The sequence below is a fragment of the Atta colombica genome, unplaced genomic scaffold (genome assembly GCF_001594045.1).
Source record: "Atta colombica isolate Treedump-2 unplaced genomic scaffold, Acol1.0 scaffold125, whole genome shotgun sequence".
Classification (NCBI taxonomy): Eukaryota; Metazoa; Arthropoda; class Insecta; order Hymenoptera; family Formicidae; genus Atta; species Atta colombica.
Window position 1 is genome coordinate 354,186 of NW_017259212.1, and position 27,772 is coordinate 381,957.

The 27,772-nt window shown below is 34.1% G+C and overlaps 4 protein-coding genes and 1 pseudogene across 6 annotated transcripts in view; 2 read left to right on the top strand and 3 right to left on the bottom strand.

Annotated features, from left to right (window-relative positions):
* The window catches only part of LOC108694859, a 6,929-nt pseudogene extending 3,861 nt beyond the window's left edge, over positions 1-3,068 (bottom strand).
* Positions 3,069-7,456: 4,388 nt separating this feature from the next.
* On the top strand, positions 7,457-8,635 carry LOC108694764. The gene has a single exon (XM_018204422.1). The coding sequence runs from the start codon at positions 7,457-7,459 to the stop codon at positions 8,633-8,635; it is 1,179 nt and encodes a 392-aa protein (XP_018059911.1).
* A 4,020-nt stretch (positions 8,636-12,655) lies between these two features.
* Positions 12,656-19,280, bottom strand: LOC108694870 (tankyrase). 2 transcript variants are annotated; one of them, XM_018204557.1, is made up of 12 exons: positions 18,751-19,280; positions 17,620-17,822; positions 17,189-17,481; positions 16,699-16,952; positions 16,267-16,600; positions 16,036-16,166; positions 15,559-15,787; positions 14,989-15,374; positions 14,287-14,718; positions 13,610-14,142; positions 13,178-13,527; positions 12,656-12,957 (listed from the first exon to the last, which is right to left on the bottom strand). In XM_018204557.1, the coding sequence occupies exons 1-12, from the start codon at positions 18,965-18,967 to the stop codon at positions 12,717-12,719; spliced, it is 3,603 nt and encodes a 1,200-aa protein (XP_018060046.1). In that variant the 5' UTR covers positions 18,968-19,280; the 3' UTR covers positions 12,656-12,716. The 2 variants fall into 2 exon arrangements, with proteins under 2 accessions (XP_018060046.1, XP_018060044.1); XM_018204555.1 differs by having other exon boundaries at positions 17,189-17,514.
* The window catches only part of LOC108694871, a 24,855-nt gene continuing 16,334 nt past the window's right edge, over positions 19,252-27,772 (top strand). Inside the window, exons 1-3 of one of the 2 annotated variants that reach the window (XM_018204558.1) lie at positions 19,252-19,301; positions 20,700-20,959; positions 22,299-22,450. In XM_018204558.1, the coding sequence (XP_018060047.1) occupies positions 20,717-20,959; positions 22,299-22,450 (395 nt within the window). In that variant the 5' untranslated portion in view covers positions 19,252-19,301; positions 20,700-20,716. Of the gene's footprint in view, positions 19,302-20,699; positions 20,960-22,288; positions 22,451-27,772 lie in introns of those variants that run through there. The other variant, XM_018204559.1, reaches the window with a different exon arrangement.
* Positions 22,606-27,772, bottom strand: part of LOC108694872 (carbohydrate sulfotransferase 11-like) — a 17,250-nt gene continuing 12,083 nt past the window's right edge. The window contains exons 3-7 of the mRNA XM_018204560.1: positions 25,387-25,640; positions 24,825-25,065; positions 24,249-24,428; positions 23,912-24,069; positions 22,606-23,779 (exon numbers count right to left, since the gene is read on the bottom strand). Coding sequence (XP_018060049.1) covers positions 23,692-23,779; positions 23,912-24,069; positions 24,249-24,428; positions 24,825-25,065; positions 25,387-25,640 — 921 coding nt within the window. The 3' untranslated portion in view covers positions 22,606-23,691. The remainder of the gene's footprint in view (positions 23,780-23,911; positions 24,070-24,248; positions 24,429-24,824; positions 25,066-25,386; positions 25,641-27,772) is intronic.

The window sequence follows — 27,772 nt, forward strand, 5'->3', positions numbered from 1 at the left end:
AGCTAGAACAAGAATAAAAAGTTCTTTGATTAGAACGAAAGAAAGTATATATTTACTCTTGAGATTCTCTTATGAGAATCGGTTTGTTAAAAAACGCTTTCTTCTTCCAGGTTTCTAATTTACTTACAGAATTATTCTTTTGTATATATTCTTTTGTAATAATGTTTAAAACAATTAAAACAATCTATATTCATAAGAAATTATTTGATTTTATAAAAAAAAGGAACTAGCTGTAAAAATGTTTTCTTTTGTTTTATTTAGAGAACCATTTGAAATAAAAATAAAGTAATGTATATATCGCTTTGCAACAAGGAACATTGAGTCAGCAGACTCAACATCTAAAAATCTAATCGGATGATCTAGAAGAATACATACATCAATAACAGCAAAAGGCGCTCAACTGTTGAGTTTGCTGAACGCAGTCAATGATGATGATGATGCCTTGAAGATGAGTTCTCATAATTGGTTTCAAGAAAATTAATAAAAATTTTGCGCGCTGTTCAAAAAGACAAAATTTGTATAATTCGTGTAGTCAATGTTCTGCTGCAACGTAACATAACGTGCTGTCAACGTGCTGTTTATATAATTTATTTCATGTGACTTTACGAATTTCAACACATGATGTCTCAGTGTAACATACAGTGGAACGTTTCAGAGCTTCACGACTCTGCAATGTACGGTTACCATGCTTTTCAAATGCTACCTGAATTTTGGGTCCGATTAAGTTAATCGGTCGATTAAATTTCAGTATTGCCAATTACAAGAAAACATTAATTACTGAAAACATAAAAGGCTAAAACATAAGTGCTCTTTCATACGTCCGCAGACAACTGGGTAAACTTTTGATTATGTATAGCATTTATCAATCTGTATAAGGAATTAGAATGAAATAAATATATTTGTTTTTTGTTACAAAAAAAACTATTTACAAAAAATTTAAAAAAAAATTAGGATTTTATACAATTATTGAATTCACAACATATTTGATTAAGGAGATTCTTCATCTCTTTTTCTCTTGTTTTTTAAGCTCTAATGATAATGAAGAAGAATCGGTCGAAGAAGTTGTCATCGAACTAGATGGGCTGGAACTAGATGACGAACTGCTAGAGCTCGTGGATTCTTCCTTGATAATTAATGCACAGTAACTGGCTTCGGATGGGATTTTAATGTTCTCTCAAATCATCTGTTATCAAACCACCCAAGCCGATCGACGTAAAAAAGTTGATCGCGAAACGCGTGTTCTTTAAATCGTCTCTGGGAAATAGTCCTTTAAACACCTTTTGCAACGTTACATCTTTAACCTATTCGTTCAGCTTTGCCAGACCCATGCTCGGAGAGCTTCTAAAATAAGATCTTGATAAATATTCTGTTGGAACTCATGGTGTCTTCCTCGTTCAGTTTTATGCACAAAAGTACGCTCCACAATATGGAATCTGTAAATGCGCGAAGAATTTCGATATGTCCGCAACTTGTTCGTGTCGAGGCGGTATATCATGTGATAAGAAAGTCTTTGAAAATCGAACGGCGTTACATATATTTTATTAATGGCGCAAAACCGACCGAAGGCCGAAGAACTTCTCGTACGTCCGCATTTCCGCGCAACAGTCCAAAAACATAGCTCAATCTTCTGCCCAGGTTTCAGTTGCATTTTCATCAATTTATGCGCACACTCCTCGAAATCGAGCGAAGAGTGTATAATCAGATATATAGTCCGTCGAAGTGCGTCAGATTTGTTTCTATATTATCGAGGATCACTCCTTCTTTTCCTTCGGTCTGTTCTGTGCTGCTATCGTTGTTCGAGCTTTCCTCTTCTCCATCTTCATCGCCTTCCGAATCACTGATGTCCGAGCCAAGAATTTACACAATTGCTTGTACTTCTCTTCAGAGGCAAGATAGTCAGCGTCAAACTTGAACACGTTTAATATATCTTGCGCTTCCATCTCGTCGTCCAATCTTATCAAATGAGTGATTTGATGTTCCTCCTCCACGAGATCCAATTCTTCGGGTACAGCCTCATGATCCTTAAATCCTTCCTGATTTGAAACATAACTTCTATTATATACTAGACTCACTCATCCAATTGTCCCTAGCAGTATGTTTTTCAACATTTCAAAGATAGCCTCTATATACCCCTTCACGATATACCCCTTCACGAAACCTCTGTCAGTTTCATACCACATTTCTTTAAAAATGCAATGGCTACTTCGACGGTTGGTGTCTCCAACAATAGAGTCAAGATTTCCAAAGCGATAATCTCATAAGCCACACGCTGGTTAATCAAATGCGCTATAAAAGTTCCTGAAGAAATGCATAAAGATTTATCATTCCTTTTGAATCCATGTTTGAATTGCAGAACAAGCCGCTTCAGTACCAACTCACCTATATTAGGAACCTTAGAATTGATTATAGATGTCAGCGTAAACTGGAGTGAATGTTGGAAACACAGCTTGTGCCTGAATAATAGACCGTGTCAACAGATCTCTACCTCGGACGATGTTCTCGCGTAGCAGCTCATGCGTTATGATCCCGATGTTGCTAGTGTTCACTTTATTGATGTATCCATGAATAGATTTCTTTAATGCTTCCCAGGCAATACGTTGATAAGCGGCTCCTGACTTGTCAGTGATCTCCGTTTGAAGCATACGCAATTTGGTAGGTGGGATGTACGCGCCTCCTATCTTCGAAGTCAAAATATCTACCGTCCGCTTCTGCTTGGCATCTTCCGGATTCTCTCGCGCTTTATCCGGTTCTCCGTAATACCTGTTGCCGATCTCTTCCTGCGGCGAATTCCGCTTCTCGCCTGCTTTGCCATCGCTGTCTCTGAGATCTTCACGATCATCGTTGTATTTACGATCTCCGTGATCGTCGCGCTGGGAGTTCCGATCGCTATCGCGCTTGGAACTCTTGTGCTCGTCATTGCGTCTGGAACTCCTATGATCATTGTGGTGCCTGGAATTCCTGTGATCGCCGTTATGCTTTAATTCTTTGAAGTCATCATGTTTGCGGTCTCTGTTTATGAACATTTCCTCGTTCTTGTCCTCGTCTTTTCGTGAATGTGATTTCTTCATCTTGAACTCGTGTAACTTCAAATTGTGTCCGCCGCGGATTTCCAATGGCCATGTACTCGCAATTAGGTTATTAGAGGTATGATGAAAAAATTCACTAGATCACTCAAAATCAACTCATAACTTAATTATCTGGCAGCTGTAAAAGACGTAATAACAACACGGGTCCTTATTAGTCGCAAATTTCTTCAATCGCGAAAAAGTTATATACACGTGAGTACTCGACGCCCCGTCAGAAAAGAATGTTTTCAAGTCTTGTAGTTGACAATACTGAAATTTAATCGATCGATTAACCTAATCGGTTACATTGAAACTAACCAATCGCATTTGCTGTTCAACAGAATTGATCAATCACGATTGATACTTAATCGATCGATAGGTTAATCGGAATTGATGAGATCGGTCCTAAGGATGAATTTTAATTTCCATCAATATAGATTTTAATCTTTGTTTAGCCTTCGTCTTTTTCTAGTTCTAAAAATTAGAAAAAAACGAAAAGTAAGTTGAAAAGATTAAAGTTAATCTACATTGGTGAAAATGGGCATTAATATGATCAGAAAATGTCTTCGATATGTTTGTTTGAACTCGTTTAAGTAAAAGTTATCTTTTGAAGGCTTGAGTAATGTTACGTATTAAAATAAACTTTTAATTTAACTACGTTCCAATCCAATCGCTGTGAACATTTCGTGTATAAGGAAAGATTTAGTACCAATTTCACGATGCGAAATAGGTCAGTATTTATAGTATTCGATTCTTACATTTAAGATTGTCTTAAATACAATCTTAAGATATTGTAAATCAATCCGAGGATTAGTATCTTAAGACATATTAAAAATATTATATTTAAGACAGTTTTAAAATAAAACTATATAACGTCTCATGTTTAGCGTTTCACAGTTGTAATTTCTTCCTTATGAATAATCCTGGACGGAGATTTAGAGAGAAACATTGTTCAACTGTAGAATCTCTCTAATAAAAGTTAAATCATAAGAGGCACCACTCCTGTTTGGTCAGATTTCGAATCATCATTTGCAGATACTTTCGATAGATAGTGAATCTGTGAATTGGTGCAAGTTTCATAGTGTAGAAGGCGCGAACGTGAAATCGGACTATACTATCAGACCTGTCAAACAGTTGAATTGTGCTGTTTCCGGCTGATATCCTGCAATGGCGTCCTTTTGGTCTTATGTCTTAACTCTTAGAGGAACTCTATACACACACCCTGTTATCCTTTTCACTATGATCGTAAGGTCTTAAGTCATAGAAAATTGATCAATCATAGTCGATTATTCTTTTCATATTTGATTGTGATTGATTAATTTTCTAGAAAAATAGGATTTAAGACTCTGTGACTGCTACGATTTTTATTGTAGATCTCGCATTAAGCTGTTGCTTTTAGTATAAAGTTGCTTTTTGTATAAAAATGCCAAAATTTACTTGAACGTGTATGGCTGATCTAAAAGATTGTTTATATTGGCCATAAATTGTTAATTTATATCGTAAGAGAGCGTTTATATTGATCGTAACCGTATGCTGTAATCTATAAGAATACTAATCATAATCGAATTATTGTTCTCTTCTCATTCAATTGCAAGAGGAGAATACTCAGTTGTGATTAGTTAGAATTTTTATAGATTACGGCATATAATATACTTTATAGCATACGGCATACAGCCAATACAAATGCTCCTTAAGTTGTAAGAAATTGATCATTCTACTGTCGAATGTGAGAAGAATAATCGATCATTAGCTGCATTCAGCAGACTCAATAGAGTGAGCACTCGCTATTATTCATATTAGAGTAAGTATAATAGCGCCAATGCATGTGTCTAGTGCTGATTGGTTCCGCCATTAAGTATCTTTATTGTTAATTAAAAAGAAGACAACGTTAAAGAAAGAAGAGGTTAGAAGAGTTAAAGAAAGACAAGGAATGCGACATATAACTATTCCAGATGTAGGACACCAAATTTCCGGGTTGAATTGAAGCTGCTCTCTTTATACTACTCTAATTCATGTATTCTTCCAGATCTAAAATACCGATTGAATGATTTAAAAGATCAATAATAGCGAACGCTCACTCAACTTGAGTCCGCTGAATGCTATCTTTATCTTTTCTGTTCTTTTTCTGTTCCACTATTTTCCACAAAAACTCTATACAAAGTGTCTCAAAATAATCGCTAAATATTTCATGGGCAAGTAAAGCAGACTGAGTCGAAAAGTTCTGTATCATTTTTCTTATCATTTTGTAACTTTCCCTAATAATTAATGAGATATTAATCCTTGGCGTGCAGACTGTGGGGAGCGGGAGTAACTAAAGTCACTAGATTAAGTACCGCGAACTGCCGCCATTTTGGCTCCATGACGCGCGATTATTCAAAACCTCAGCCTCTTTCGTTGCGGTTTTTGCAGTTTTTGATACAGCAATCGGCATTTTTGATACTAATAGAATTAGGTTCTATTTCTTCTTTCAGATCCCTGTATGGATTTCCAACCTTTTAGAATCAGGTTAGGATAGCACTTCGACGCCATTTTGGTTCCAAATGCTAATTCAATGAATTTTCTCATCGTGGTACTTTGTTACCTAGTGATTTTAGAGATAGTCTGGCAAGCGCCATATATAATTGACTCGCAACGGCGTGGGACTCTTGTCAGGTAGTCCCCTACAGCCCGCGCACCAAGCGATCGGTGTAGGCATATACACTTCACAATAGTAGACCAAGTGGACGCGCGTATCTGGCTATCTTTAAGAATTAATATCTCGTTAACTATTGGGGAACTTGCAAAATGGTACAGGACTTTTCGATTCGGTTTAGTCCGCTTTGCGCCTGCCCATGAAATATTTAGCGATTATTTTGAGACACCTTGTATATCAAAATAGCGCATAAGTCCCTTCATTTTGGATGTATTAATCAAACTCTATACCAATAATATTAAGTGCTTATTGGACTACAGACGATCGAAATGGCGATCGAAATAGCCAAATAGGAAAATTGTTGATATTTCGCTCTCAGATCAAAAGAATGCGCTACTTTAATATATAGAGCTTTATTTCTCACTCCGGCTACGTTCAGGAAACGTGCTATCAACGCTATTTGTGTCATACTAACTAACATTTCTTAAACTTGTTTTTTTGGTTGAACTTTTACACCGTTACATCTCTCTTCATTTTTCTTCCTTTTCTCTTCAAGAGAAAAAAAGAGGAAGAAAGATGAACTAGTGCAAAAAAGTTTAGCTAAAAAGAATAGGCCTCTTGTTTTACGTTTAATGGACGATGAAGATAGAATGATACAAATAGCGCTAATAGCGTCTTTCCGAAACCTGGGTATCGATCATGTAACTTTTTCCCTGAGTGGAAATGTGAAAATTTTTTATATAATGTATGTATATACGTACATACGTACGTGCATAAAAATTTTCACTTTCACTTTAGAGAAAAAGTTATGAGTAATACTACAGGTTATTCTGTAACAGTTGTACACACTTACATTTGTCAGTGTGTTGCGCAGCTTTTTCACCATATAAAATATCTGTGCATACCGATAAATGTCGGTAGGCGTATAAAGACAGTTAGGGGCTCCGCATAATAAGGAATAAAGGAACAGAGAATAGAGAATAAGAATTTCAACCTATCAAAAATTACGTATTGTGGAATACACAGTTTCTGATAGATTCAAATTCTTATTTTCTGATCGCACTCCTGAATATCAATCATAAACTTTATCTCTAGAATGGAAAGTAAAAAGTGAAAATTTTTACCATTGAAATTAATGAAGAAATTTTTCACTTTTTACTTTTCATCCTAGGAAAAAAGTTTTTATGATTGATACCTAGAGCGTCGAATGTTAGCATGAAAAGGCACCTTTATGGTGATTTTCTTACTTCATTTTAGTGTCTTCAATGCGCATGCGTTAAAAAAAGTGGCCCTACTGCAAAGCAATACTGGGCATGCCCGAACTCAAATCCTTATCCAATCCTGCGTATTGTTTCTGATTGTTTCCGGAATTTTCAGAAGTAGGAGCCATTAATTAATTAATCCTATTATTGCAACACTGCTTGAGGCTTGAACCTATGTCCTTCACACACAGCATGTTGTAATGTTTAATCGTTCGGTATTCCTACTCTCGTTTTCTTTCTGGCATGAATATCTATAGGTTGAGTGTACTGATAGAGAAGGTAAGAAAATTATTGCAGTACTTTTTTTATATATTTTCTTTGCATGCACAATTTTGGTATATATATATATATATATATGAGATCATACCGATGTTATTACAGCTCAATGATTTCTTGTAGAACAAAGTTCATAGCTAAAACTGGTTAGCATCTCAAGTTGCATAAACATAAGGCAACATTACGTCTAAGAAGTTTTTCTTATCATCAAATCATCTAAGATGCAACAACAAACAGTAGAACAACTTGCCATACCACAACATGACCCAGCCAAAAATCCAATTTTTGCATCTACTAGTATGTCATTACAAGAAGTAAATATGTATACAAGAATAACACCATCAGCTCCAACCTTAATTGATATATCTAGGCGAGTATATTTTGAATTGTATCTATATGACCTTAATGTGCGTAAAAGGATCCTACCTGAATATCTGGATTATTATAGTACCAGCTTACTATGGTTCAGATTTGTTTCACTTAAGATGAAACTCTTTCAACCTATCACTCCTGAAGAACGAGATTTGTTACTAATTTTACAACAATCTAATTTTTCAATTCCTGAGCCAATACTATTACAACTTCAAGTGTTTGGTTCCATACAAACAGTAACAGGAGAACATCTTTATCCATGGTTTCCAAAATTACCTACTAGTCAAATTGGCGAATATGGTGGATTCTATGGACCTGTAACAACAGATAATCATAATCTGTATGAAGAAATACCTTGTTTAGGGGTACTGAGTGAAGCTGTAAGACAAAGTATAAGTGATACTTCGCCTGGATCATATGCATCATCTTTAAATACTGATGAATTAACTATGACTGAAAATCTATTAGGTTATCTACCATTAGGAATAAGAGCTAATGAAGCAAAAGACATTGCTCTTAATGCTGGAATTAAAGCTGATTCATTTCCTTGTTATCCTTATAATACTGGTGTAAATTTAAAACTAATAATGTCTATTTCAAATATTATAGCACAGACAAAAGTTTTCGAGTTATTTACAGTAAATTTCAATGACTTAGTTAAGGAGGGATCTGTAATTCAAACAATTATGGTACATCCAGTTCCACCAAAAATCCGTGGCCAACAAGAGAAACATGGAAACCTTGAAGTAACATCTTTAATGGGTGAACAATTCTTACTTACTGCTGGAATTGTATTCTGCGCTCAACTATGGAAGAAAGGATCGACTAAAACGGGTGCAAAATCTTGGTCATGTGCTATTCCAGTTAATAGAACATGGATAACAAATAGAAATGAGAGAAGAAACTTTCTTCCTCTTCATTATCGACAAGAAGTTTTCAGATTGACACCTGAATTCGGTCAAAACTATCGGGCTCAAATAGTCAAAGTTTTTATGATGAAAAAAAGGAATGCAACACAACAGCATTAACTATGCATCATCTAGCATTGAGAATATATACGATTTTTAAGTAAATTTTTTTTTAAGTAGCAATTTTTAACAATTCCGATATCTTTTTTTCCGCAAACTGAAACAAGATTTTTCACAACTGTGAAAATGAAAAGATCTGCGAATGACCGTTAGAGTTCTCGCAACGGAAGCAAATAATTTATAAAATGCTGAGAAAAAAGGAGTATTTTTTTTCGTATTATATTTTTACATTCAAGCAAGAGGAAGAAATAAAAAGAAAAGAGAAGACAACTTATGTATTAACAATTAAAGAAAATCATTTTTTTTTTAATAAGTCTCTCGTTCTCTTACAATTAGAACACAGTGGTAATAATATGTATGCACTTCAGTATTACTCCGATTATGTCGCATATCTGCCTTACATGAAAATATTGTAATTAGCTTTAGAGCAGATACAACAACGCGGAGAAGTCGTTGGCTAGTCCATATCTAGTGTAGTCACAGACAATCAATAGCACTGCTCAAAGTGAACATCCTCTATAAAAAAAAAACAAAAGATCACCATCACCAAGAATAAGTTAAGAGTTACTATAGTAGTTATGAATGGTGTTCGTTTTTCGCTATCTACATAGTCGTAGTAATATTATTATGTATGTATACTTCCATAGTTCTTTTTTTTATATAACTATGACAAAATTATTTTAAAAGTGTCGCGAAGATGATAAAGACGGTGTTTTTACTGAGATCAGAAAATGTCTTCGGTATTTTCCGTTCGACATTTAAAAAAAGGTTAGCCTTTGAACGGCGTTACGTATTTCGAAGTTATATTAATTTAACTAGATTTAGTACTTTGTTTATAAATAGTTCAATGTCATAATAGTTTGCAACTATGTATTACTTAGCATCGAAAATACCTGTTTTTTTTTAACTAGCGATTTGTAATATCTCCCGATACTTTTCTTTTCCAAAAACACAGAAGACATTAATAAAATAGCTATTATATCGTCTTGGTAAAAAAAGATTATATAGTGTTTGAAAGCTATCGAATTATAGGAACCCCATTGATTATATTTACGAAGTATAAGGGAGCAAATAATCACAAATTATTTACATTGTAATACTTAAGTATATGAAGTTATAAGTTTATACATATCGCAAGTAAAGTCCGAAATGCAAAATTGTATCAGTTACTAAATAAAAAAACTTTGTACTATTTGAAGAATAATACACATATAGATTGCATATAAATGTATTTCCCTCAACTAGTGTTTGCCAAAATAAAATTATAAAATTATTCATAGTACAGAAAAATATTATAACATATAATTGAAACTAATATTACTCCATATTAAAAAAAAAACATTTATATTTGTATATATAAATATATATTTTTCATCACATTGCAGACTTTACCTATAATGTACATATCAAATAGATAAATTTAATTTATACAAGCTATATATTCGTGAGAGACAGTCAGTAAATTACATTCTTCTTTCGATGATTGTATACTTTCACGATTGATATTTGCTTTCGCTTTTACTTTTTAAAATTGGAGCATGTATTAATATAAATTAATTTTTTCATATGTATACAAATGTGTACGAGTACATTGTAATTTCTTTTATTTTGACTAATCCTAGGAACATGCTCTAGTTGACATATCAACTAGTTTGATGTAAAGTCTGCTGCACACGATGCATTTTTACCTGCCGGATTGGGACATTGAATAGCTTCGCGCTTAATGTGATTTGATTCACATTGTTTCTTAATTCCGGATTTAATCTCCGCGCTTTATATATGCATATTTTTTTCCGGAAGGGAAATAAATTTCGATTGCTTTGTCCTCGGATTAAGATTGTATCGTACAGGGACAACCTGTAAGGTGGGCGACTCGGGCAATCTGAAGCGCCAGGAGGGCGCAGTTTGGTGGGGAAAAAAATTACTGTTAAAAAATTGCGATTTGTAGTAGGCATTTGAGAATGAGTTGATAAATGAAATGGATATTAATGACATAATAAAGCAATTTTCTTTATAATTAATAATATTTGCCTGGTTACTCCCCATTTTTTTCGGTTTGAGTGATTCGTATCATATTTATCTATAATCGTTTAGTTTCTGAACAAATTTCTAAATACTCAAGTATAGTAGGTACTCGAGATTTTGGGTTCGGGTTAGATCGGGAATTTTTTTCAGGATCAGGCCGAATGTTTGTAATGTTCCGTAAATTTCGATACCCGTAAGAATCGAATCGGGCAGTGATCACAGATGTAGATCACTTCCTTGTGGACTTAATTTAATTAATTGTACTATAAATTTAATTAATTATACTATAGTTTAATTATACTATAGTTTAAGTGGAAAACCCAATTGAAAAATTATGAAGAAGCATCACATTTATGTCGTTAAAAAGTTTCTAGGTCTATGATCATTGTCCGACTCGATTTTAAATTCGGGTACCCGAAAATTATAATTTTGGATCCCGAAAAAAATCCGAGCCTGTAATTTCAAATACCTGCACACCCCTATAATATCATTTTTGTGCTATAATTGAAAATGTACTTTGCTTTTTGTCTAGCACAGGGAAACATATGTTAAAAGGATTATTCAATGCAATTATCTTTTTTGAACATGTCTGATTACTCTCCTCTCCCTAAAAATTATGTATAAAAAATATCATTATCTTCAAAAGTAAAAGCTTTAAACAAATCTTAAGAAGTCGTTCTGATGCAATTATCCTAACAAACCATATGAGTTTTTATGTAATTTACTCGTGTATTCACATTTATGGTTTTAAGAAATTCTTTGCTTAATATTGTTTGTGTAATTAAGTCATTATCTACGTTGCTGTCTCTTTTCTCCGCTAGACATACGATCAGTAATGGGTGCATTCAGTACTATAATCGTTCACTGAGCGCTCAGTGAGCTCTTGTACCAGTTTGATTTATATTTTTAGATCTAACGGAATATGCCAATCAGACGCTCAATGAGCAGTCATGCTTCTGGATGTACCCAATGCGTAGATGCTAAGTGATGGTAGGAAATGACTGATGATTTCTTCTGACTTTGTAATACTTATTTAGATTTTGTAGAACCATAATAATTTTGTGTACAGTTTCTATTCTGATTCAGTCATATTAACTTCTGTCTGTTAAACAAAGGAGGTAGGAACTATAAAGTTAAAAAGCAAGCTTGCGTGCGTTTAAAGCCTTGTTACTATGTTGAAAATTAGCTTGCTGGCAACACTACTAGCTTGTCTGTTAGATTCACGATAGGTCAGGTGTTATTTTTCTTGTGATTTTGACTAGCCTTCTGCATTATGAGAGCTAATCAAGATATAGTTTTGATCACATGATTAAAGTATTTTTTAACACTAAGTATCATTTGCTTAAAAAAAGAGAGATATGACATTCGTGATGTAAAAGAAAAAATAGAATAAAATTGCATTTTGATTGAATTTTTTCGATGATTTACAGCAGTGGTTTAATTTATTTATTCGAGCCCGAGATCTTCTGTCAAGCAAAATTAAATTCCAGCTGCTCGGCCACACGAAACTTGAACTATTTGAAGCCGAGCCAGCAACACGACCAGCAGTATTGCCAACATCGCTGTCAATACGGTAACATGCATTCAGTTAGAAACCCAGCAGGAAGAAATATATCGTATGCTGCAAACTTAAGAGACGCATAGTGTATCAATATCAATATATACATTACGATTAATATACATTCCTTTCCATCATCTGACGGAAGAACTGAGCTTGAATAGTACCATATTTAAATGCTAGAAATAAACTATTACAAAGGTCATCTTCCTTTTAGTAAGAATGGATATTATTTTGGAATAAAATATTCTGCATATTTCGATCACACATGTACACACACACACACACACACACACACACACACGCGCGCGCGCGCGCGCGCGCGCACGCACACACACTGTTACTTTCGCAAATTCTATTTCAGTTAAAAATGGAAGAACTGATGTTAGACGAATCGAAATAGTTTGAATTTTATGTCCGCGACAATGCGCCGCATGCTCTCGGTCTCTGACAGCAACAGAGGCTGCGCAATCGCGCCGCCGGACCCGCCTCTTCCGATCACCGTTCCTCAACGCCGTCACTACCGCCACTTTCCTGCTGAGGCCTCGCGATTTGGTATGTGATGAGATATTCTGGATATGCCTGTTCGCCCCTATAGACAACGTATTCGGGAAACACTAAACCGCCCTGCGATGGTCTGCCCATTACACTATGATGGCCGGGAGGGGCATGTGCCATTTTCATTGCCGAAAATTGTAGAAACGATTTGCCGAGCGTAACTCTACAGAGTAGTAAATGTCTAAAAAATTAGAAACAGAAATGTTTTAATACAAAATGAAATTAGTACTTTTAAAAATGAAAATAGAATAGAAAAGAAGAATGCATCAATGAATTTGTTAATGTATGTTAATGCTATGTATGTATATGAAAGCTGCTATCGATAAACTTTTAATCTTTTAGAAACGCCATGAAAGTATACTTAATTTACCTCCAAATATTTAATTTTTTCTTCTGCTTACCTGTGACAAATGTAACAGCTTCGGTCTTTATGTGCGGGGCATCCGGTACCGCCGCATATACCATAGACATATTGATTGCTCTTGCTGCTGTGTTCGGCGAAATATATGCCGGCGCCGAACATTCCACCGATATATGCGTGTCGTTCATCGAAGCCTTTCTGAACGATAGCATTAATAAATGGACTTCCATGGAACAACATTCTTTCGTTTGCCTGTGATACTGTCGAACTAGGAACACCCCTAGGCCCAGTACTAGGAGAAGCGGGAGCGGCAGCGCCAACTTCTTCAGCCACTTCTTGTCTTCTATGAGCATAACGCTCCCATAATTTGCGATTTTGAACCTTTTGTATCTGCATAAAATATTTTTAGTTAAAAAACTGTCAATAAAAACAATGTCGGTTGTTATAGTTCCGATATATATTAAGTACACACTCTGACTATGTTGTATCGAGAGAAGATACCACCAGAATGACCGTTATCTCTATGTTGCCTAATAGTACTTTGCATTTCCTCTTCAACTGCTAAGAATTCTTTGTCTTCTGTTAATAAGTCCACTAACAATGTTCCAGGATTTATGGAAGGCTGCCAAAGGGAACCTGCTGCTGTGTTTAGCAATTTATCCATGCCTTTAATTAGTTTATGCCTATAACCGTAAGCCGACACTCCGACTTGCTTCAAATCCTCATGACCCATTTCTGCTAGTATGTCCAAAGTGATTTGCTCGCGTTCAAATAGCTCAAGTAGATGCTCCAAACCGAGACTTTGCAGAAAACCAGCGACAGTCGTGATGGTACTGTTGTGTTCTTTACATATATCTTTGGACTCTTTCTCGGAGCATGGCTCGCTTGGTGGCATTGGACTGAGACATGATGTCGGGCGAGCCAATGGCACGCATAGAGTCATAGCTGCACCAGATGGCATAATAACTGTTTCTTGAGTGAGAGGCGGTGGCGGTGTTACAGGAACTGGAAAAAAAAAATTATAACTAAGTATATTATTTATGTGCGTGAACCTACGGTATTCTTTTGTATTTTAAATGCCTTTAATTAGTCTATAATTAAATTATGGAAAATTTTAAAATAGTTTATGATTATAGAAACAAGTCTTACCGGATACGATACTAGGTGGCCTACTGTTAATAGAATTGCCACCACCACTATTCACCATGTTGCCCGATGGAACTGTTGGAACGATTTGCTGAGAAGCCATAGCATCTTGTAATAAACATCTTACATCGTCCGCACTGGCCAAATCCACTGGAGTTTGACCTTCCTGATTTTTCAGGAAGGGATCGGCGCCATGAGCAAGCAGAAGAGCACACAGCTGCGTTCGACCCTTTTGCGCAGCTTCATGAAGTGGCGTGAATCCCCATTTATCAGTCGCATTCACCACAGTATTGTACTTAATGAGCAAGGCTGCAATGTCTAAATGACCGTAACTCGACGCATTATGCAAAGGAATAAGGCCACCTTTATCTTGCGCATTTACATCGGCACCACGTTCAAGTAAGAATTCAGCCACTTCCAGGTTATTGTATCCCGCTGTGTTAAGAAAAGTACAATCTATGTAAATATAAAGCTATTTGCTATTTCTATATAAATACACAAGATCTTTCTATTTTATTTCTAAAAACTCAAATAAAAAAAAATATATATATCATAATATATAATACATTTTACAAATCTCCGTGGAAAAATAAAATAAAAAAAATATGAACTATTTAAACATATTTTTTTTTTTTAATAGAAAAGAGAGATTATATTAACACTTATATATTCAGAAATGAATATAATTCAGAAATGATATATTACCAGCTAAATGTAATGGAGTACTATTGCGTCCTTGTGCATCCCGACAATTAATGTTGTCTTGTGTGACCAGTCGTTGTACTCTGGCTAAATTACCCTTCTTCGCTGCATCCAAAAGTGCGCTATTTCCACGTAAAAGATCCGCTACATCCTGGTCACCATCTCTTACTAAGTCTAACGGTGTCGCACCGTCTCTATTCTTTTTAGTAGCATCCGCTCCGTGTCTCAACAATAATCGAACTATCTCATATTTGCCTTTAGCGGCAGCTTCGTGGAGCGGTGTAAATTTCCACAAATCGGCAACATTCACGGATGCTCCGTGTTTTACTAATAATTCCGTGACCTCATAGTGGCCATAAGAACAAGCGTTGTGGAGAGGAACCAATCCACTACATCAAAATGAATATAATATGCAATATTGTTAAGAGTATTTTATATTGCACATAAAGATGAATACTGAACTATAGAATATAGATAAAGAGAAATTAAAAATGCTATGTAAATGTTAAAGCATGTTCAATGAATAATTAAAGCCATATTGCATTAATATTGCATTAATATTGAATTAATTACCCTTTGTCTTTGGCATGCACATCAGCGCCATGTGCTAATAGGTACTCTACAACTGGCACTCTATTAAAACCCGCTGCAAAATGCAGTGGAGTTGAGTGTCTGCCGTCCAAATCGCGACAATTCACAGCATGTGGATTGGCCTGCAAGATTCTTTCTACAGCAGCAAGATCGCCCGATTTGCTTGCCTCTAAGAGTTGTGCTTCCACATCGTCAGTTCCATTTGGTGGATCTACGTAATTAAACATGAAGATAAAAATGTTTCCCAAAATAAATTGCGAAATCAGATTAAGGGCCCTGTTACTCTTAACGATCATAACTGTATAACAATATCGTTGCGCAATTCTCTCTCTCTCTCTCTCTCTCTCTCTCTCTCTCTCTCTCTCTCTTACAATGTAAAGGACAAAACTTGTGTAACGACACTGTAATACTATAATCACAGTCGTTAAAAGTTACAAAATAGGCTTCTATGTAATTTACCTTGCAATATTTTCAATACGTTCTCGGCAGAAATTTGTGCCGCAGTATACCCTTGAAGGGATATTATCGAAGGGTCGATATTATACGACAAGAGTATTCTGCAAGCTTGTACATTATCCTCTCTAGCACACCTAGTAAGGAAATAATTAATTGACGTATTATGAACTAATAATATAAAAATTGGCTCACTCATTTCTTATGATGACGAGTGGTTTTCCAGAACAAAGATACCTGTGCAGCGCGGTTTGTCCTAAACCATCTAGTGCGTTGACTTTTGCATTATGCCGCAGCAATATGTCCATCGCATCGTAATGCGAATGATCGGTTGCTACATGAAGCGGCGTAAGAAAGTCTTTATTTTTCTCATTCATGGCAGCATTCTTTCGAATCAAGGCCTCGATAACTTGCTTTCGCTTCGGATATGGTGACGCTACTGCGCAATGCATCGGTGTATCGCCGGTATAAGGATGTTTGAAATTAACGATCTCTTGCGATAGATACTTTTTAAGTTTAGTAAGATCTGCCTGCCTGCAGGCGTCCAATAGGCAATGACCCTTGTATTCGTCTGTAAGTCATATATCAGACATTGATTGTAAAATATGCATGATTAAAATATTTAGGAATGACAATAGAAAGTACAATCCATTTATAGATAGAACTTACACGCTAATCTTTCTTGTAATTCGAGGGTCGGTGCTACGTCAATGGCGCTCTTACTATGGCAGTTTAATTGTGTCGGATCCGCGCCTTCGCTCAACAACAAGGAACAGACCTCTGCTCTGGACTTACTCGCAGCTTCGTGCAATGGAGTGAATGTCCAGAGATCACTGGCATTAACAGCGGCACCGTGTTTCAGGAGCGCCTCGGTTACTTCAAAATGGCCATACGAACAGGCGTTATGAAGCGGCACGAGACCTCTATAAAATCAATTGGGATTTTAATGGATCTTACTTACAATTAGTCAGATTTTGATATATCAGATCTTAGTCAAATTTTGATATATTTAAATTTAATGATAAAAACATAGTAAATAGAAATAAAAAGAAAAACGAATAATAAAAAAAAATATAATGAAACAAGATTTTTCTTATTATAAATTAATGTTAAATTTTTTACATTCTAATTTATAAGTTGGATGTTTGCATATACCAACCCTTTATCTTTAGCATGGACATCTGCACCATTCTGAAGAAGAATCTGTACAACTCTAGATCTATTATAACCAGCCGCCAAATGTAAAGGCGTAGATCTTCTTCCGTCACTGGCGTGACAATTGACATTAAGAGGATTTAGTAGCTGCAATAATCGTTCCTCGTTTCCAGATCTAGCCGCTTCTAAGAGTTCATCTTTCCTATATTCTCCTGTTAGTACTGGTTTTGTAGAGACATCTGCTACTTCTAATGCAGTCTTTCCTTCTGTATTCCTAATGTTTACATCTGCTCCATGCTGTAGCAGAGTAATACATACGTCTATTTTACCCTGTCAAGTACAAATGAAGATGAAAAAGTTAGACACCATTTCCATCTTCAACCTTTAGTACTAATGATGAAAATCATGTAAATATAATGAGTACAAAATAAGCACCTTGATCGCTGCTTCGTGCAAAGGCGTGAAGTTCCAATTATCTCTTGTATTTGGACTTGCTCCTGCTTCTAATAATAATCTTACAACATCACAATGTCCAAAGGAACAAGCGTTGTGTAATGGATGTAGACCACCATCATCGCGTGCTTGGATCGACGCACCAGCAGACAGAAGAAATTCTACAACGTCCTTTCTACCATATCCTATAAAATAATATACATTTTATATAATTACGTGTATAAAAACCTATCTGAAAGATCAACAGAGTACATAATAAGATAAGGATGATGAAAAATAATTTGTATATATAATTGTATATATAATACTTGTATATATAATTTATAATTTGTATATACTATAAATAATTAAATCACATAAATCATACCTAATTAATTTATTAAGTTTTAATAAATTATAGTTTCTATTTATTTAAAAGTTATAGTCATTTCTGTATTTTTTGCTGTATATACACATACAAACATTGAATTAAACATACATAACATTTATATAATTATTTTGTTAAAAATTTTTCAAAATTTGATTAATAATTATTTTATTAATAATCACTTGTTAATAATTACTTTTTTAAAAAGATTTAAACTAATTATTTAATATAATTATATATTCAAGATGAAACTTTATTTTTCAACAGTTATATATTCACAATAATCCTGATACAATATTACCTGACAATATTATACAGCATACAAAATGCCAATTAAAAAAAAAATATAAAAATTGGTGTTCATAAACGGGAGTTTTTAATGTGAAAAATCTGTAGTAAAGAATTTCTTTCAATAACCTATCTAAAATTGATTTATTTTTCTTTATTTTCATGGAAAAATTTCCAGATACCCTCATCCAAGACTATGTCAAGCATGTTCTCATCATGTGTTGATGACAAGGAAGTCATCGCACATGATTACTACTTGACAACTCTACTCAAGTTGCGATCAGCTGAACGTGACTCGCTGCTCATTAACCTCCCTCAGCCATCATCGTCCACGTGTTTACAAGGAGTTCCGAAGTTTACAACATCCGGAGATGCAATCTAAGGAATAATTCTCGAACGAACAAAGCGGAGATGAGGAAGGAAGAGATGAGGAGGAGCGGATTCGAAACATGACTCACCAGCTGCAAAGTGCAGAGGGGTGGACTTGCGTCCGGCAGTGTCGCGGGCGTTGACCGTTTTTGGGTTGACCAACGCCTTCACCTTGGCGAGATCGCCGGTCTTACAGGCTTCAAAGAGTTCACGTAGCGGATCGCCGCCGTTGCCTCCGCTACCGCCGCCACCCGATCCTGGCAGCGAGTCCGCCGCATTCGACAGCGTCGATCTGCGTCCTGCCATTTCCTCACACCGCCATTTTCACGCTGTCGCGCCGTCCGACGACAGACCAGACAGACTCCGCGACGCAGTTGCGACGGACAGGCAGAGGCACATCTCACCAGCGGAGCGGACGTCCGGCTGTATACAGCACGCACGCCACAACGGAGCCACGGACGGACGACCGAGAGGATAGACAGACGGGCGGATAGACGGGTGCGGGGCCACGGGCGAGCGGATGCACGGATGGTGATGGGTTGCTAGGGAAGCGATTCCCGCAGCAGCGACGTTCAGCGTTTCCGCGACGTAACCGTCGACGACCGGGCAACGTTGTCTTTCGAGGATTCGCTTCGCAAACGTAAGCTAATTCTCGGCAATTGTCAGGTGGAGCTCGTACTTGGTAATTGTAGAGCGTTGACATTATCGACCGAAGATCTGTTCTTTTTGACTAGTTCTCTTTGCACTAATTCATCTTTTTTCTTTTTCTTTCTTCCTGAAGAGAAAAGAAAGAAAGATGAACTGGTGTAAAAGTTTAGCTAAAAAGAACAGGCCTCGAGATTCTCGATGATTTTCTATTGTTGGTAATGTAATTGACTGCAGAACAACTAAATGAACGTTCGCAGCTATTGACATATTCTTTTAGATCTAAAAGTTTAATTGGATGATTTAGAAGAATACAGCGAGCGCTCTTCATTTGTTGAATCTGCTGAATGCAATCAATAGGTTTGTTCGTATTGTTTGCATTTAAAATAAGATAAATATATATTTGGATATTAAAGAGAGAGAGAGAAAGCGAAGATACTAAATGCAAAAAACACAACAACGCGAACAGACGTAATGATAATAAATTTGATTGGATGCTCTCAGAGCACTTAAGCAGTGCACATTAAAGTCGTACAATTTGATATAAAAAATATGTATTTAATATAAATATAGAAACTGGCTAAATCCTCAATACAGTTTATTTTGCAGGCAGATAAAATATGTATTTTATAATTCGAAATATTTATATTTCACTTTTATACTCGAATTAAATCAGTATACAACGGTTTTAATATGCACCAGTGCATTCCAACTGAATTTATGAAGGGTGTATTCGGTGTATTTGGATTTTTAGACTTTCAGCGTGTCTATTCTTAGGCCGAAATCAAATTATGAAAATTGACATTAAGAATTAAAGATTAAAATTTCACCAACGAAAACAAAGAAATTTTGGCTTCTTTTGTTTTGATTAGTCAAACTTCAGTCTTTCAATCTTCAATCTCATTCTTCAATACATAGTCTGATTCCGGCCTAACTTTATATCTAATGAATACAGAATGATAAATATAGAATGATGATTATAAATATGCTTGATACTTCTGTCAATGTAAAATTAACTTTAATCTCAATTTAATTTCGTGTTTATGTTTCTCTAATTTTTTGAATTAGCGATCAAACCGAACACAGCCAGAGTTCTGTTATTTTCAGTGGTTGTGTTCAACAGACTCAACTGTTAAGTTTGCTGAACGCAGCCAGTGCCGTTACGTTGGCCATCCTGCACCGATCTGAATCGTAAAGTTTAAAATTGTCACAACGGCGAGCCCGCCAGTTTACTCGGGTGCATTGATAATTGTTTTTATAATTTTCATAAAGAACAGACGTTACTCACTACTCCGGAAATTGTTGTGCGATAACGCGTCGCGTTGTTCCGATTCGACATCGTTCCGTTACGTAGGTACGCATAATCGAAACGTAATCAATGTAATCGGCGTAGATAACAGAAACTTGATAATGGAGTCCGACGACGAGGATATATTCGCTATTAGTGACGAAGATATGGCCTTGCCGGCTCAAACCGAGCCGGTGAATCCTGTCGAGGAGCATTTATTGAAGCAGCTCGCTGATATCGAGGATAGGATCAACGTTACGACGAGCGAAATCGCTGAAACGAAAACAACCATTGCGTGCGTTTTGAACGCTCTAGAATGGCGCGCACTTCACGGAGAGGATGCGAACTCGGGCTCGGACAACGAGGTAATTCCATGATTTTACCTAGATCTGTCTACTCTTGCTTGAATCCTCAAAAGTTTCTGTAGTTAAAATGAGATAAACACACATATTTGGGTGTTGAGGAGAGAGAAAGCGAAGAGCAAAAAGTACATTTATTTACAACCTACACATGCAATATGATACAGTAGATTTTTGCTGCATCAGTTTAATATTTTCAACTCGTTTATTCTTGTTTTACGTGTAATAAACAATAAAAACAGAATGATTACAAGCGCTTAAAGCACGTGAGATTAAACTGCAGCTTCTAAATTAAATTTGAGTTTGGCCACGAGGAATTTTGTCAAAACAAGAATGAGAAAGAAGATCATATATATTGTTGCTTTTATCATTACAATTTATTGAAATTGATGAAAACGACGAGCCAATAAAAAATTTGTTATCTCATGGCCAGATTCTAGACAGAAGAGAGATGACAAATTTTTAGATGTAAGACAAGAATAAAGTTGAAAACATTTTTTAATATGTTATAGTATGTTAGCATTCATAACTTTGCTAATTTTAATTTTTTATGGTTTTGAGCTGGACTCAACATTATTCTGAAAAAAAATTTTAATAAATATTTGTTAAAATTTTGAGTAAATGAACAGAGACATTGTGTCTCCAAATTTACTAAATGTAAATATATGTTTATTTTTTCCAAGAATTTTATTTAATTATCATTTTTTGAGTAATTATTTATTTACTGTAAATAAATATTTATAAATAATATGTATTATGATTTAGTTAATTTTTGCAAGTCTCTCATATAGTTCCCTACTATTTTCGATTTGGTGTATTATTATATAATCGGCAAACTATATTTTTATTCCAAAATTTTGTATGATGAAAATTTTTATAAATTAAAAATGAAATTAAATGTTTGATTTTTGCAAGAAATAATTTAAATCTTTCTCTGAATGGTTTTGTTTCCGTTTATATTTTTTTTTATTTAAAAAAAAAAGAGGTTTTTTAATTTAGCGTTAAATTCTCAAAACCATGTTTTTAGAATCTCTATAAATTATAATAAAAATTTTTTGGTTTTAGTTCCGTAATTTTTAATTAGTTCCATTAAATTGAAAATTAAACAATTTTGCAAGAAATAATTAAAATCCTTGGGTTTCTTCTATTTTATTTTTCTTTGTTCTTCAAAGAATAAGAAATACCAATTTGTATTGTTAAATCCTCAAATTTCTTTTATTTTTGTTTTTGAGAGCACTTGAGGATCTTACTTACTCTTAATCTTATTCTGTATTCAATGTAATATCATAATAAACAGTCAATTAATTGATATATGGAATATCTATAATATTGTAGTATATTACAGATGTACACTGCCGAAGGAGTACCTATGATAAAGAAACAGCGACGCAGCAGCACTAGTAGCCCAGAAAAACTATTGGAAGTAATCTCACTATGGCAATGTGTTCTTCAGGATAAATGGATTATTGGAGTAGAATTGTACAACAGATCCTGCTGGTGAGTTAGTTATCAAATCATTTATAAAGTTATGTTCGATGTAATCTTGTCGAATAACGAAGATGAGAGACAAACAGAAAGAATACTGAAATAAAAGTATATATTCATATCTATAAAAAATATAAGATATTGATAAAGATTGTACACGCAGAATATCGTACAAATAATCTTTATTCAACAATGTGTTTTATTTTGCAAGTATAGAAATTTGTAATGTCGACGTATTTTTTGCATCATTCGAATTTATTTAATTAATTTAAATTTTGCGATTACGCAGACAAATATTTTATTTGAGACTTAAAACTTTAAATATCCAATTATTTTAATCGATTTCTATTGTGAAACGTACGCAAATATAACTGCTGATTGATTCACTGTTTTAATTACTCGGAAATATACGATTTTATTATTTCTCAAAGCAACGCAACTCTACAAAATTGTTTGAATCTTAAAGTGATGTTATGTGATAAGTTAGTTATCGTAATATTTTGCACCATGTTTCCTTGAGGCAGTACTATACATTGTTATAGTGGTACTACATTTATGTTTACAAAGATTATTGTGTAGTTGTCGAGGACAACTTGGTGATATAATTAGATACTCTTATTGCTTTATGCAAAACTGAGACAATCACAAATTTCTTTTTAAATCTCGTGTATCACGTACTAAAATTCTTTGAATTTATCTAGACTTTTCTTATGTCAATATTGCATTTCTATTTAAAGGCTTAGCAACTTTTATTACTAATAGAACCTAACTCAAACTATATCATACATTATTAAAACGGAAGATAATTGAAAGAATGAAAATTTGGAATAAACAGAAAGCTTTATATGCCAGTAAAGCTTTCTTCAAGCAGTAAATTTGTAAAAATTTAATTTATTTTAACAATTTAAGTACGCAATCAACGAACTGTACGCGTCATATTTGCATTATGATGATTTATCATAAATTTGTATTGTATTCTTCTAATATATTTCTTCCAATATATTTCAATATAACAATTCGATAAACTTTAATGCGCTATCAAAATGTTCAATATGATAACGTAGTTTATATGTGAGTTACAAAACCAGAATATATCCTTTCATTTTTGAAGTCCCATATAAGAAATGCATTGATCACTATATACATATCGAATATTATACTTCCTGTCTCTTCAAATTTATTTAACTACCTACGATTTCGTTGTGTCGTATGCCTCATTCCATTCACATATCTCAAGTATAGATATGTCAGGTTCATTTTTTACATATTAGTGTAGTGATTTCATCTCTACCAAATGCTAAATATTCGTCTGGCGAATAATCGAATAGTACGAAGTCATACCTGTGAATCATAAAGATAAGATAAATTTACATTTTATGATGCTAAATGTAATTATTCACATATTTTTGCGTCTCTGATATTACATGCAAAATCATCAATGTATGTAAATTTCTCGACTTTTTGCAGACGTACCTGAACATTTCATAGAGCTCTTCGATCTGTGTCTTGGATAATTGTGTAAAATAATTTTTTATGACATCTTTGGTTTGCACGCCTTTAGTAGGATTTTTCCACTCGGGTTTGATAATGTGTCCCACATGAGCTTGTTTTATGAGATAGTCTTGGTCATTCTTTAACAAGAAAACGATAGTTTTAAAACAATTCTCTTATAGTTCAGAAACACGCTTATCTTGTTTAATTTTTGTTATTTTGCAAATATTGGATACTTCCTTAAAAATATAAATACAATCTCTTTCTCATATGTGACTCTTATGCAGTTAGATAAAGAAGTACGATTAAATTTACTTACATGTAATGTCTCGAATTTCGCTATCACGTCGAATCGCACTTGGCAGGGTGTGCAGAAGTTTACAACTGGTGTCCAATGCATGTCGAGATCGTTCCCTGCTCTCCATTGGCATAACAGCCATCGCACGAATTCCTCAAAGAGGGGATATCGCGGTCCTTGTCTTGTATTCGTCTTTGAATCCTATATTTTGTGTGTGTGTGTGTGTGTGTGTGTGTGTGTGTGTGTGTGTGTGTGATCAAAAATCTATTTTAAAATACTTTACACGCACGCACGCACGCACGCATACACACACACACACACACACACACACACACACACACACACACACACACGACAGTAATGATTTTATATTAAATTAATCAATATGTGAATACAACATGAATCTATATAGTATTATGAGGAAAGTTGATTCCTCTAAATTTCTCAATTATTCTTAAATGTTTTTTTATTAATTCGTATTTTATATTTTTATTTTTATAATTACGCTAAATTGCTAATTTTGTAGAAGAATGAAGAGCAACTATTTAGCGTGACTCCAAATGATTATCGTTTATAGAAATCATCGAAAGACATTACCCTTGCTCTGTAGTGCCAAACTATGTGTGCACCGAGGTTACTGTGAAATGTGTGCGGCAGACTGTGCTCCAATTTATCTCGATAAGCGCTGAGCAACCTTTCGAAGGGATGTCGCACTATCAAAAAACTGATGCTATCATTTAAATATTTAGCTAGTTCTTCTGCGCTGTGCCTAGGATACCTTTGTCTAGCTAATGAGACTGGCACTGCCTTGGAGGCTTTCAAAAATTGTGGGCTGTATCTGCAAAGTTAGCGTAATAACGATTGATGATTTATGATATTGTTCGTAATTAATTGCTCAATTATAATCAATTATTCAATAATTAGGTTAATATTTTAATGATTTGACGATAAAAATAGAACAGCAATTTTTTTTCATACAAAAATTATAAAAGAAAAAAAAAGAGGAAGTGAAAATAATTAAATATTTATCTGTAATATTATCTTTTCATTGCATTTTGTATGCAATTTGTAACGGTATAAATTACATGGTATACTTTATTTTCGTCGTGTTCATTTTCATCGTTTCCGCAAGAAATATGTAAACGATGATGGAACTTACCCAGCAAGTAAATTAAAGTTATACATCCATGATGTCGATGCTGCTTTGAAAACGTTGCACCATATAAGATGATATTCTTTATTTACAAGAAATTCCCAGGCGTTCGGCCTGTGAAGCGAGTCATTGCCAGGACGATCGAGTCCCTCCTCGGCGCATTTTTCTGCCAGAAATTTTCGCCTGGTTATTAAACGTTGCTCAGTTTCTGCTGTCGTAATCTGCTCTAATATTTTCTCCTCCGGCGTCAGATTCGCGTCCTGTCAAAATGTAATAAAGTCTTCAATTTGTAAGGCAAAATCGATGCGAAAAGACGTAGTTCGTAATCGATATTTTTATAATTATACAGTTCTTCTTTTATTCGTTACTTTAAAATATTGCTTCGTTATCGCATTATTAATTAGGACGCTTTAAATTTATGGAGCATCGAGAAATTTGCCGTTAATTTGACCTAAATTAATTGTTAGTAGGCGGTTAGTGTATCAGAAACAGGAATGAATTATACAGATACAGTGAACTATAAAATGAGCTGTTCGACTGAATTATGAATTGGACTCTGACGTAAGACACTAACGTCTGTATTCATAGTTAAGTTTTATATTTAAGGTTTCCTTAAATTTATCTTCAAATGCTCTATGAATTATTTTATTAACTACAGAGCATTTAAAGATGAACTTAAAGAATTTAAATGTAAGAGCTGACGATGAATATGAGTATTAACGTGTTATAATATATGTGTAATATATAAGAAACGTGTGAAGATTACTTGCTTGATTATTTTGCATAATTTTTGTAAATGTTTTGATAATGTTTTCGGTGATAAATGAGAAATATATGCGCGCACGTTTTTTTTTTTTTTTCCATAAGAATTTATTCATTATTATTTTCTGCTATTATCCTTTCTGTTATCATTTACAACTTTGGTTAAATGTAGACGTGAGTTATTACATTATCCGCTTAATGGAAATTGGAAAAAGATTTGTTAGAATGGTAACATGATAAATGGCACATTCAATAGAATTGTGAGTAAACATGTTATGAATATAATTCGTTGTAGAACTAACAGCATTCGATTACGATGCAAGTAATTATCAGATAATGAGAACGAGATAATTATGAGATAATGAATGATAATTATAGCGAACTCGCGGTTACAACTGCGCACATGCGAAAAGTTAGAGAGCTGGATCATTGATTGAACTCGAAGAGTCCATGTACGCGAATTGTAACGCGAATCTTCCTGTCAAGACTACACTGCGACACATATGTGACCTTCTCCACGACTCGTAAGGTTAATTCAATTTCCTAATTTCTGCAATTAGAATTTAAACAAGTATTTATACATTTATTGAACATTGCGCTGCTGAATACGATTTTGACGAGGATTTTTACGAATGCACGGTTTACATTTGCATTTAAATTGAATGCCACTTATGAGCGCATCCTTTTTTTAGGATATCTCTCACGTTTTCAACATATAACGCGTTCTTTATATTTAGTTTTTCAAGGAAAATATTTAATTATATGATGTAAATAAATTAAGGCTCTGAAAAAAATAAAAAAAAGAAACAAAAATTGCCTGTAAAAGTCAACACAAGGTCGTATGTATAAATTTAATATCATATGATGACAAAATACATAGATTTATTTCTGCATGTTAACAGTAATTAATAAAAATAATAATAATTCATGCGTTTAATACGTTTAAACGTTTTGATTATTGTTTTTGATTATTTTTAATATTTAAATTACAAATAATTAATACGAGATATATGAATTTTATTAATGTTTATTAATGTATGAATTATTATTTTTATTAATTACTATTAACATACGGAAATAAATTTATGTATTTTATATCACACGATATTAAATTTATGCATATGACCTTATGTTGACAAAAAGATAATTTTTATTTCTTTTAATTTAATTAATTATGATGTTATTTTCTGATTGTAATTAACTAATGGAAATTAATTTAAATGCTACGTAACTAAATATAATATATGTTTACAAACGATAAACATGTGTGCAGAACATCTGCAAGTGACAATTTTGTATTATATTTAGAGATATATTCAGTAAATCCATGTTGCAAATAAGTCAGTGCATTTCTATGATTTTATGAATCAGCTGTATTTTCAAGAAAATTGCTTCCGTACAGAGAGAAAGATTTGGAGTCGAGAGTTCTATTTACATTTGTTTCACTGAACAAATTTAATTTTGAAGTGAAACATATTTTGTTTGAAAAAAAAGTTTTAATGCAAATTATATTCATATTTATAAATTATATGCATATTCTTTAAACATTCATTTGGTTGGATTATTCCAACGCATAAATTTGTTTAATTTAAAGAAACCTTTTTTCTGTACGAGTAGAGGAACAGTATAT

What these genes read in the sequence shown, in the direction of transcription:
- LOC108694764 (XM_018204422.1), top strand. Translation starts at nt 7,457, where the DNA reads ATGCAACAACAAACAGTAGAACAACTTGCCATACCACAACATGACCCA.
- LOC108694870 (XM_018204555.1), bottom strand. Translation starts at nt 18,967, where the DNA reads ATGGCAGGACGCAGATCGACGCTGTCGAATGCGGCGGACTCGCTGCCA. An exon ending in CCCTCTGCACTTTGCAGCTG is followed by an intron (nt 17,823 to 18,750) that starts GTGAGTCATGTT and finishes ATTATTTTATAG; the next exon opens with GATATGGTAGAAAGGACGTT. An exon ending in CGTATTGAAAATATTGCAAG is followed by an intron (nt 15,788 to 16,035) that starts GTAAATTACATA and finishes TTAATTACGTAG; the next exon opens with ATCCACCAAATGGAACTGAC.